The sequence below is a fragment of the Narcine bancroftii genome, chromosome 3 (assembly GCF_036971445.1).
Source record: "Narcine bancroftii isolate sNarBan1 chromosome 3, sNarBan1.hap1, whole genome shotgun sequence".
Lineage (NCBI taxonomy): Eukaryota > Metazoa > Chordata > Chondrichthyes > Torpediniformes > Narcinidae > Narcine > Narcine bancroftii.
The window spans coordinates 304,931,323-304,943,905 of NC_091471.1; the positions used below are offsets into that span (position 1 = coordinate 304,931,323).

The following is a 12,583-nucleotide window of genomic DNA, read 5'->3' on the forward strand; positions in this document are numbered from 1 at the left end:
TTCAATGACATGTTGCACTTCATGGTTTTGTAGACTTGAAGTAGACTTAAAATATGGCAAGAAATCACAAAAATAAGTCATATCTAAAAAAAAGTGTGTGATGGGAATATTTTAAGGTGATTTTTGTGATTAGCTGTCCAAAATTCATAAAATACACCAAAAGTGTTCATGTTCAGGAAGCAAAATATTCATTGTCCAGTGTTATTTTGTTTGGTTCTTTTTGAAAGTCACCTACGGTGTTTCATCCAGTTACTGATAATGTTCTGTTATTGTCCTTTCCAGCCCCTCCAAGGTTCATGAAAGTACCCAGTGACCAGATTGGTGTATCAGGAGGAGTGGCTTCATTTGTCTGCCAGGCTACAGGAAGTCCAAAACCACGGGTTACCTGGAACAAAAAGGGAAAACGAGTGAGCTCCCAGCGTTTTGAGGTGTGTTGCTGGTTCTGGCTGGTTCTATAGTACAATGGTGCCAGGATATTTATAGTCTCAACAAACAGTTTTAGCTCATTGGCCATTCTTTTTCTCCGGCTGATGCTGCTTTACCCGCTGAGTTCCTCCGCCTGAGTTTGTTTAGCACCAGGTTTCAGCACCACTGAGGTTCCAATCTTCTGAAACAGGCCTCCTCCTTTTTTCCTTTTATAAGCCTATCAGCTGGAGAACAATGTCTATTCCTCCCTAACATAATATTTAATGTAATTTAGACATTCAGGACAGTAACAGGCCCTTTCAGCCCACGTGTTTGTGCTTCCCAATTACACTGAATTGTCCTACGCCCACGGTATGTTTTGCAGGGTGGGAGGAAACCCACGCAGACATGGGGAGAAACCCACGCAGACATGGCGCCAGATTTTGGGGGGTGGGGGGGTGAATGGTGCTGTAACAGCGTTGTGCTAACTGCTACGCTAACCTGGGCATCCCTTTTACATTTTGTATATTTTACATATCTGGAGGGATTTCCCTGCTTTGCTTGATTTGTTCTTTGGAAATATCATAGGATGGCATTGGGACTGCCAACAAAACTGGTCTGAGTTGGTGCTGCTGTGCTGGGTATTTTACACCAGAAGGTCAAGGCAAATTGTGGGAATATTCCCAGTATCAACAGCCTATTTAGAATTGACCAGCGGGAACCGCGGCAATGACTGGAGAGAGCAGTAATGAGCCAGCGATCCCCTCTGGATTATTTTACAGTGAGTCTGCTATAAAATCTGCTTACCTGAATCAAACATAGAGGAGCTGGAGGAACTCAGCAGATCAGGAAGGGAGCTCGGTGGGAAGTGGACAGTTAACCTTTTAGGTTGAGGGTTAGGAGTTAGTCACGGGCAAGATCGGTTAGTTGAACCGTGCACTCCCTCGAGATCGTGTAACTTCAAGATTCCTTCATTGTCAAGAAATAAAACAGGTGTAATATTACACAGAATTCACTTTAGTCTGCCGTAAGGCTGACAGATTCGCCATCAGCAGAAACTGCCTGCCGCCTCTTTACAGTCGGAGAAAGAGAAGCGTAAGAAAATCTCCCCAGAGTCACTGCTGTGCTCTCACTGCCTCTGCAGCCACACAACCCGAGCTGCAGATCTGAGCCTCTGGCACGATCGGGAGACCTTCAGCGCCCTTGGCACCCTTTCGATACCTGGTACCCCCTCAGCCATTCTATAGCAGTCCATAGCCTGGTGTGAGTCCTTTGACTGCAGTCGCCAGCAGCCCACAGACTGCATGGCTTCTTCACCTGAGACACCAAAAGCCCAGTGCCTGTGTCCTCTCCAGCTGCAGAGCCCCTCATTGGTCACCGCCCCTTAGGGTCATCTCCTCTGCTTCTCCCTCTCAAAAGGAAAAGGGGGAGAGGGGTGGCCTCCTCATTTTCTGGGGCCCTGTGCCAGTCCTCTTCTTCCTCGGGGTCTGCAACCCCTCAAGGCTGCCGCTGAACACAGGCACTGCCATCTTGCGTGCAGACCCCATAGTCATAGTATTTTAAAATAAACCACTTCTAAGTCTGTCCTTGCTTACAGATTAACAGGATACTTGGAGAACTGAACAGTATTAATGTCAGCACAGAATATGGAGAGCTCAGTGTTGGGGACAGGGTCACAGGTTAACACAGTCACCATCTCTGATTAAAGTTGAAATTCAACAGTGGCAACAGGAGTACAATGAAACAGAAAGCAATAAAACAGCACAAGAAATGTCCACTCACTCAGCAAGACAGCTATGCTAAAGCCAGGTATATTTTATTTAATAGACATACTTAGAATGTGTCTTTGTTTGAGCAGTGAGTTGAGACACCCATCAACAGATCTGCAGATGTTGGTTGCCTCTTTATGAATCAAGAGGATTCCATGCCATGCATGGGCTTTTCAAAATCCCTCTTCATTGCTTCTGGTAGAAACTAACTCATCGCTTCCAGTCACCTCCCTGGCAAAGCCTCCAACTTTATTGTTTCCTAACTCTGCCCGTTTCTACCTCCTACCTAAGATCCACAAACCCAATTGTCTCGGCAGACCCCTGCATACTCTCTGCCCCACCGAATTGGTCTCCGCTCACCTCAACCCCATTTTGTCCCCTTTGGACAAGTCCCTCCCATCTACATATGGAACACTTCACACCCTCCATTACTTCAACAAATTCCAGTTCACTGAACTCGATCATCTCATGTTTTCCATGGACATTCAAGCCTTATGCAACTCCATTCCCCCATACTGAAGGCCTCAAAGCCCTTAATTTCTTTCTGGACAATAAACCCAACCAATTCCCATCCTCAACCACCCTCACCACCCTCCTCTGGCTGGCAGAACACGTCCTCTCCCATTTTCTCCAGATTAAAAGGATACCCAGCTTTGCCTGCCTTTTGGTTGCCTATGTGGAGCAATCCATGCTACAAGCCAACACAGGCAAGGCCCCTCAACTCTTCCTCCCATTACATCGATGACTACTTTGTTGCTGCTTCATGTACTTTGCTGCCAATTTCCACCCCAACCTCAAATTCACTTGGTCCAGCTCTAGCAACACTTTCACTTTCATCGATTTCTCTGTCTCCATCTTGGAGATAAACTCTCGACAGACATCTACAAACCCACAACTCCCACAGCTACCTTGACTACACCTCTTCCCACCCTGTCCCCTGTAAAGATTCCATTCCTTCTCTCAATTCCTCTGTCTCCATTCCATCTGCACCTAGGATGTGGACTTCCATTGCCAGATCATCAGAGATGTCCTCCTTCAAACGACGTGGCTTTCCCTCTACCATCATCAACTCGGCATATCTTCCTGGCCCCCTCCTCCCCCACACGCAATAAAGACAGGATTCCTCGAACTCACCTACCACTCCACCAGCCTCAGCATCCAACACATCCTCCTCTGCCATTTCCACCACTAAACACTTATTCTCCTCTCCTCCTCTCTCTGCCTTCCGCAGGGACTCTGTGACTCCCTTGTTCACTCCTCCCCACCCCCCCACCCCACCAATCGTCACCTTGGGGCCTACCCCTGTGACCACAGGAAATGCTCCACTTGCGCCAACACCACCAGTTGGAGCCCCAAATAGTCCTTCCAAATAAAGCAACATTTCATTTATGAATCTGCAAGGATCATCTACTGCATCCAGAGCTCCCGTTGTGGTATCTCCTGCATCAGAGAAACTGGACGCAGACTGGGAGATTGCTTTGTTGAGCACCTCTGCTCTGTCCACATTCTCATTCACTGCCTGACTGAGACCTCCCACGAGTTGGAGGAACAACACTCATTGTCCGACTGGGCACCCTCCAACTAGATGGCATTAATATCGACTTCTCTGGCTTTCATTAACCCCCCCCCCCCCACCCCAACTTCTTCCCCTGTCACCTTCCTCTAGCTCTGCCTCTTCTTACCCTGTCTCCTTTCGCACAAAAATTATAAATTTTTACCTTGTCCCTTATCATATCCAATTAACACCTTTTGTTGATCTCTGGATTCCATCCCCCAACCTGCATTGTTTGAATTCTGAGATTTCCTATTTCTGGCTTATACCTTGAAGAAGGGCTCAGGCCTGAAACATCAGCTTTTTTATGGGCTCTGAAAAGACCTGCTGAGCTCCTTCAGCATTTCAGTGTCTTTTATCTGCAATCACAGCGTCTGTAGACTTTCGTGTTTCACTCGAAAGGGAATATATGTTCAAAAGAAGGTTTTCTCTTTCTCTTTAAAAAGCCTTCATTTGTCTCACTGCAGCCGGAATGTGGTCCTGCTTGGTGGCATCATTAGTTGCGTGTTCTAACTCTCCAAAAATACTCCTCACATTTGAGATGAGGAAAAAATATTGTAAAGGATCATCAAAACAATGTATTTAATTTGAGAATAAAGGAATGAGGGATCTTGCAAGTTTTGCTGTTCTATTGCTCTCAACTTTTAATTTGAGAATAATGTGAATTTAGGTGTTAACCTAAACCAAGATTAATGTGGCTTTAATGTGGAGGGAGAACCCATATGGGGAGGGGTGGGTGACGGGGACAATGAGCATAGTAAACTCGTTCCTTTCATCTTTCTGATTAACTCCATTAGGTGATTGAGTTTGATGATGGTGCTGGAGCAGTCCTGAGGATACAGCCCTTGCGGACTCCCAGGGACGAAGCAGTCTATGAGTGTCAAGCCACCAACGCGCTCGATGATGTCACTGTGACGGCAAAGCTCACTGTGCTAAGAGGTAAAGTTTTCTTCTCGTAGTTGAGGTTGGTATTGTGTGCAGCGTCAATGGAGCTCTGTCAATTAAATACCTCAGGGGAAAGAGCCAAGATCAATCCAAACATTATAAGACTTGGCAATATGAAAGTTTTTGTCATGTACATAAGTGCAGCGTACAGATGCAATGAAATTCTTGCTTGCTGCTGCAACACTGGTATGTACTGTAAGATACACTAACAATGTATGAATTAAATTACCACAACGTACCACAAGATAAAAACCACCGTGACTTTAGATTACTGATGATCTATAAATAATCCTGAAAAGCAAACCTAGGTTAACGTTTCAGGTCGAGGACCTCTTGCCAGAACTGACAAAAGGTTTTCAACCTTAAACATTACTCCAGTTTTTCCTTTCCATAGATGATGCTGAGCGTTACCAGTACCATCTGTTTCATGTTTCCAGCCTCCTGTAGTTTTTTTTAAAAGGTTCATGCAAATAGCCCTTTTGTATTAGTCCTCAATTTAATAGAGTTTGAGCATCGCTCACATTTGAAAATTACTAATAAACAATTCACAGTCGATTATCAGAGTCAAGGTTTCGGGAATGGAGGAGAAGCGTGTCTGTATCACCTCAAGGTCAGCTTTACTACATTGCAGAAATTAAAACGATTGGAAATGTTTGGGTTGACCCTGATCTGCTGCTCTAATGTGTCCATTGCTGGTTCTGGTGTATGTCAAAGTCAGCTCCAGATTGAGCAGAGACAGGAGTAATTAAACAAGATGAAAAGTCATGGAAAACCTAGTCAGGCAAACAGTTGGACACCACAGCAGGGACCTTCCTCCATTCACTCACACAGCTGACTGAATAAGAGAATATCTGTAGTCTGTGCATTAATAATGCTTGCAACATTTTTCTGTGCTGTTATGACAAGGAGGATCCAGGGTGTTGGCATTAGTATTAGACAAATTATGAAGGGGATAGATGAAAGAATTTTTTTTCCCTCTGGTAGAGGCATCTAAAGCTGCCCTGCATGGATTTGGGATGAGGGGCGAGTGTCTGTTGGAGGGAGTAGAGTCATCGAATTTTACAGCATAGAAACAGGCCCTTTGCCCCCTCTTGTCCATGGTGACTAAGTTGTCTTCCCAGCTTGTTCCATTTGGTTGTGTTTAAACCATATCACTCTAAACCCAACAATTCTAAATGTTTAAATGCCTTTTAAATGTTATAATTTCCCCTTTATTGTTCCATATGTCCACCAGCACTGCATGAAGAATGTGCCCTTCAGGGGACATTCTTTATATCTTTCCCCTCACACCTTATATCTCTGCCCTCTGGTTCTAGACTCCTCCACCCTGGGTAAGAGGTTATGATTATTTACCTTACCTATGCTCCTCATTTTAATAACTTCCTTGAGGTCCCCTGTCAATCTCCTATGCTCCAGGGACAAAGACCCCAGCCTATCCGACCTCTCCTTTAAATTCAAGCCCATCAGTCCCAGTGAGATTCTTGTGAACCTTTTCTAAACTCTCATGGTATTTAAATAAGCACCTAACTTATCAAAGCATGTAAGACTGTGGACAAGTGTTGGTACGAGGGATTAGTAGTTGGTGACCAACTTGGTTCTATGCCGTTTATGACCCCAAGATTCGGGTGAACTGGATATAGATTTGAAGTGGGGAATGATACAAAATTGTACTGTAGACATCTGCAAGGGTATAATTTAGTGATTCATTCATTCCCAATGGGGGATAGATTTTTACTGACCAATGCTTTTGTGATACATAGCAGCTCCACTGCTTTCCTCTCACTGTCAAAGAACAATGTGGCATATTGTTAGTGTAGCGTTTTGTTTCAGATTCACATCTTCAGATTTCAGATTTATTGTCAGAGTACATAGATGACATCACGTACAACCCTGAGGTTCTTTATCCTGTAGATGAGGCAGAATATCACTTATTAGTAGGAGAAAACAACTGTATTCAAGAAGTCACGTATTCAGATACTCCCCGACATATGTCTGAGTTCGGTTCTGACCGGCCAGTTGTATCTCGAAATGGATGCAAGTCGGGAGTATGTTAGCATGGCATGTAGTCCCCACATTGATCCCACTACCCCGCACTCTCCCGACAGCCCGCTATCAGTTCCCAGATTGATCCCACTACCCCGCGCTCTCCTGACAGCCCACGATCAGTCCCCACACTGATCCCACTACCCTCGCTCTCCCAACACCCGGTCTCAGTCCCCGCACTGATTCCACTACCTTGCGCTCTCCTGACAGCTCACTGTACCTGCAGAGCATTCTTTTATCCTTAGAACTGAGAAAGATGTTGTGATGTATACAACACCAGGATATCATCTGATGGCCACAATCATACGCACGCAGCCGTTAGCACTGGTGGGCGTACAACCAAGCATAAATTACTTTTATATTTTTTCAAGTTTATAGTATTTTTTTGGTCATGTGTACAGATGGTTGTAGGTTGCATAGTCTTAATTTGGGGAGTATCTACATGTAAACAAATAAATATAAACAAACTGACTGCAATATAGATAAATTTTTTAAAAATCAATAAAGTGCAAAAGTAAGAGTCCTTTTTTTTAAAATTTATTAAAAATTTTATGACATGAGGATAAAAATTAAAATAAAATTAAAATTAAATAAAAATTACATTTAAAGAAATAATAAAAAATAAGATAATGAAAATTAGAATACTACATCATTAAACTACACAAATTAACCCCCCCAATAATTATAACACAACATTAATCATCTAATTTAAAATTAATCCAACCCTCCCCCCTAAAATAAAGAGTGAAGAATTAATTAACAATGTTGTAAATAAAATAGAAAAAACCCCACTTACGAAAAAAAGAAGAGTCCTTAAATGAGCCTCTGATTGAGCTTGTTATTGAGGAGTCTGATGTTGGTGGGGTAGTTACTGTTCCTGAACCTGGTGGTATGATTCCTGTGGCACCTATACCTCTTTCCTGATGGTATTAGCAAGAACAGAGCACGTGCTAGGTGATGTAGACCTTTAATAATTGCTGTTGCTCCCTGACATCAGCGTTTCCAGTGGATGTTCTCGATGGTGGGGACGGTTTTGCCTGTAATGTCCTGGGCTGTGTCCACTACCGTTTGCAGGGCTTTAACCTCAGGTGTTTTGATGTCCCCATTACCAGACTGTAATGCAGCAGGTCAGCACTCTTTCTGCCACATCTCTGTTGAAATTTGCCAGGGTTTCCAAACCTCTGCAAACTCCTGATGAAGTAAAGGTGCTGACGTGCTTTCTTCACAACGCCATTAGTGTGTTGGGTTCAGGAAAGATCCTCGCAGATAGTGACTGCCAAGAACTTAAATTTGCTCACCCTCTCCACCTCTGATCCCCCAATGACTGCTATTGTGATGCTATTACAGCGCCAGCCATCTGGGTATGGATGTGTTGTCTGTAAGGAGTTTGTACATTCTCGCCAGTCCGTGTGGGATTCGTCCGGGTGCTCTGATTTCCTCCCACTGTTCCAAAGGTTTGTAGGCTAATTGGCCAAGTTCCAATGGTGCCGGACTAGAGAGTTTCAACATGTATGATGTGGAACAATGTGAGGCCTCCATTTTTGGTAAAGAAAAATAGAAAGGCAGAGTGTCTCTGAAATAATAAAATATTTAAAGGCATTGGCATTTGGAGTCTTTGCATAGAAATAACTGAATTTTATATTCAGGTTTAGCAAGCAATTATGAAAGCAAATGTTTTATTGGTCTTAATTGCAATAGCTCAATGGGGCAATTGTACAGTGCCCCATTGAAAGTCAATTTAGAATGTTATGTTTGATCTCCTCTCTTATGCAAGGATATCATTGCAAAATATAACATGCAGCAAAAGGTTCTCCAGACTGATTGCTGGGAGGGGCAGTTTGTTGTGAGAGGAGAGACTGAGTGAGCTCGGCTGACAGTATGCAGAACTTAAAGAATGAGAAGTGATCTCATTGAAATTTGCAAGAGTTTTTCAGGAGCTTAACAAAGTAATTGTAGAGATACTGCTTTCCCCGTCTGAGGAGAGACCTGATGGGCTGAATACCCTGTCTTTTATAACAATAGAATGCTACATATAAAAAAAAACAGTCCATTTGGCCCTTTTAGTCTGTACTGACCATGATTTCATTAGTTCCACTGATCTGCTCCCACTCCATAATCCTCCAGACCTCTCCCATCCATGTATTCATCCATTCTAATTTTAAAACTCAAGATTGAGCCTGCATTCACCACATCAGATGGCAGCCCATTCCACTCTCACACCACCCTCTGAGTGAAGAACTTCCCCCAAATGTTCCCCCTGAACCTTTCCACTTTCTAAGTGGAAAAAGCCGACTCACATCCACTCTTTTTTTTAAAATTTTTTATTTTTCACACCATAAATCACGTTAGCCATGATATACACTATTTCTTTTTCACACATATACAGTGACTTTTTCTCCCCCCCCCCTCCTCCCAAGCCACCCCCCCACCCCCCCTCTCATCCATTTTAGGTATACAATCTAGGTTGCATTAAGCCAGTCAGACAATGTTGTCATTCAACAAAAATACACCAGAAATTCTACTGAGTCCATTCTTTTCTTTCCTTCTCCTTCCATCAACTTAGGTAATGTTTGTCCCCGGTAGGTGACTCACATCCACTCTCATTATCTTGTAAACCTTGATCAAATCTCTCCTCATTTTTCTTCGCTCCAAGGAATAAAGTTCTAACTTGTTTAATCTTTCCCTGTAACTCAACTCCTGAAAATCCAGCAAAGTAAATCTTCTCTGCACTCTCTCAATCTTATTGATATCCTGTAGTTATGCGACCGGAACTGCACACAATATTCCAAATTTGTCCTCACCAATAACATCCCAACTCCTATACTTTGATTTATTTTGGTCTTATGTGAGAGATTTCTCATGTGTTGTTATTCTATCATGAACTTGACCTCCATAAACCAAGTTTACCTGCTGTTAGTGTGCTTCATGGTGAGTTGCCAAGTGGTTGCTTGTTGCCATATCTTGCAAATTTCCTGGAGCATTTTACTCAGGAGTTGTCACTGCACTCTGCAGACTTGGCAATCTGTGCCATTGCTCTTAACAGGAAGAGCTTGGACATCCAGCCTTCCAATATGATTACAATTTCTTGATATTCAATATGCTTGGTCTGAACCACAATAGTTCAGTGATGATGAGACTGCAGTATTGATGCCGTAGACATTAATCCTTAGTTTCATATTTTCAGAAGTACAGTCATGGCCCCAAATGGCCTAAAATCAATTGAAAGCAGGATGCATGTGGAAACAGTGAATTTTATAAACGATGCCTGTTGCTGGGAGTGAGTTCAAGGTCGTAATCCAATCCTGGAGTTCAAACAATAGTTATAAACAAATCAAACTTCAGTCCGGAGACCAGAGTCTTCTGAACCACTTAATCCAATCGTTCAATATCTGCTTCTGACTCAACAGAAATGGATGTGGTTTAAATATTAAAGTATTGCTACAATGGTTAATGAAGTGATATCTGAGGCAAGAAAACCAGGGGCCTTGAGTTGGGGTAGCACGGTGAGCCTAGCGGTTAACGCAACGCCTTTACAATGCCAGCTATTGGGACCAGACCAGGGTTCGAATCCGGCGCTGTCTGTAAGGAGTTTGTCCGTGTCTGCATGGGTTTTCTCCTGGGGCTCTGGTTGCCTCCCACCGTTAATGGATGTAAATTGGGTGGCATGGACTCGTGGGCTGAAATGGCCTGTTACTCCGCTATTTGTCTAAATTTAAAACAATTAAAAGCAGGTCTGGATTTGTGCTGGGTTGACTGGTCAGAGGTGGCTTCCTGGAGGCGATCCTGTTCGGACTGCAGAAAGGAACCTCAAGCAGATCCATTATTCAGTGCCTCCTTCCAGACTCTATACAGTTGTTTATCAGGGGAAGGCAGGAGTGGCCAAATACCCCAACTATCTGGGCCATTGATACAGATTGGACCTTGACCAGTGTATGAAGGATTCACGATACTTCAATCAATAATATTGGTCATCTGTTTCTCTTTTGTATTTCCCTCTATTTTGGGGTAGCATGGTTGGCTTATTAGTGCAAAGGTATTACAGTGCCAGCGACCCGGTTTCGAATCTGGCACTGCCTGAACGTATTAGGAGTTTATACATTTGCCCTGTGTCGATGTCAGTTTCTTCTGGTTACTCCAGTTTCCTCCCATATCCCAAACACATGCATGGTTGATTGCTCACATGGGTGTCTTTGGGTGGCGCGGGTCGGAAGGGCCTGTGACCATGCTCTATCTCTATATTTAACATTTTGTGTGGTCCTCCGTACTTTTCCTCTAATAGTTCATTCTGGATGAATGCCGAACAGTGAGCCTGCATCAAAGGCAGACAACATAAAAATGGAAAAAATAGTTCTGAGGAAGTCTTTGTCCTGATACTTTTCCAGTGTTTCTCTCCATCGACCTGCTGAATATTTCTGGAAGTTTCTTGCTTTTGTTGAGAATCTCTGCTCTCTGCAGGATGTTCAGATTCACAGAATTCTCATGGAATTTCACCGTGTGGAAACTGGCCTTCTACCCAACATCATGTCGGGCATGATGTCAACCTAAGATCATTCAATTCTCTTGATATGTTTATACTTCCAGGCTTCAGTTTCCCAGGATAACACCTTGCTTCAGTAAGAAGCCAAGCAGAGAAGGTACAGTAGTTGCACTAACTGTGACTTTGAATGAAACTAAGCATTGGGTCTCTATGGTCACCAGTCACTCCAAAAGAGGTGGCTTCCTCGAGGTGATCTTCTTACTTATGAGCTGTACTCCCTGTTGCAGTGTCTCACGCAGAATGGGCAGCTTTACAGCATTTGCAGGCTCTGCGATGTGAGACCATCTGTTCTGATGATGTTGATGAGAGGCAGATAGAGTCATTGGGGAAATGCAGTGACTACCTCACATTTTGGTGACCTTGATTCAATCCCTGACCTGAGGTGCTGCCTGTGTGGAGTTTGCATGTTCTCTCTGTGACAGCACTGGTTTCCTTCAGGTGGTTTAGTTACCTGCCACATCCCAAACACCAGGAGGTATGCCAGACTTTCGTTTCCACAGTGCCTGAATTTTTGAACAGGCTTTTGAGGGAGCGGTTATCTCAGCATTGCAAACATGGCAGCATTCCCTCAATGTTACACTAACGGCAGCCAAGAGTCTTGGGAGTCACTATCTTGCAGGATTTTCCTGGATCAAGCATACCAATGGCATCATGAAGAAAGCACGTCAGCGCTTCTACTTCCTCAGGAGTTTGCAGAGGTTTGGTATGACAATGGAAACCCTAGCATATTTATACAGATGTGTGGTAGAGCCTGTTATGGGGACACCAATACCCTTGAGCAGAAAGTCTGGCACAAGGTAGCGGACACAGCCCAGGATATCGCTGGCAAAACCATCCCCACCGTCGAGAACATCTTCACGGAGTGCTGCCATCGGAGAGAAGCAGCATCATCAAGGATCCACACCACCCAGCACACACTCTTTTTTTCGCTGCTACCATCAAGAAAGAGGTATAGGCACCACAAGACTCACACCATCAAGTTCAAGAACAGCTGCTCCCCCTCCTCAACAATAAACTCAATCAGAAACTCACTTAAGTAAGTGAGTTTCAGCGAAAGCAGGCAAGGAGAAAAGGTAAGCTGAGTTATTTGCCTTCGTATTCAGAGTCGTGCCAATAGGGTTAGGGCTCTGTACTGGGTGTCAGATGTGGGAACAATGGGTGACCTCCACCCTCCCAAATGGCCACATCTGCACCAGGTGTACCGAGATGCAGTTACTAAGGGAGCGAATTAGGGATATGGAGTTGCAGATTGATGACCTGCGGCTTGTAAGGGAGAGTGAGGAGTTAATCGACTCAACTTTCAGGGCAAGAAATACTCCAGAACCCGTGTCA

The 12,583-nt window shown here is 43.9% G+C and overlaps 1 protein-coding gene across 19 annotated transcripts in view; it reads left to right on the forward strand.

Annotated features, from left to right (window-relative positions):
* Positions 1–12,583, forward strand: part of LOC138759021 (receptor-type tyrosine-protein phosphatase S-like) — a 449,917-nt gene that overhangs the window by 173,250 nt on the left and 264,084 nt on the right. For all 19 annotated transcript variants that reach the window (XM_069928794.1, XM_069928793.1, XM_069928795.1 and 16 more), the window contains 2 exons: positions 283–428; positions 4,524–4,665. In XM_069928794.1, coding sequence (XP_069784895.1) covers positions 283–428; positions 4,524–4,665 — 288 coding nt within the window. The remainder of the gene's footprint in view (positions 1–282; positions 429–4,523; positions 4,666–12,583) is intronic.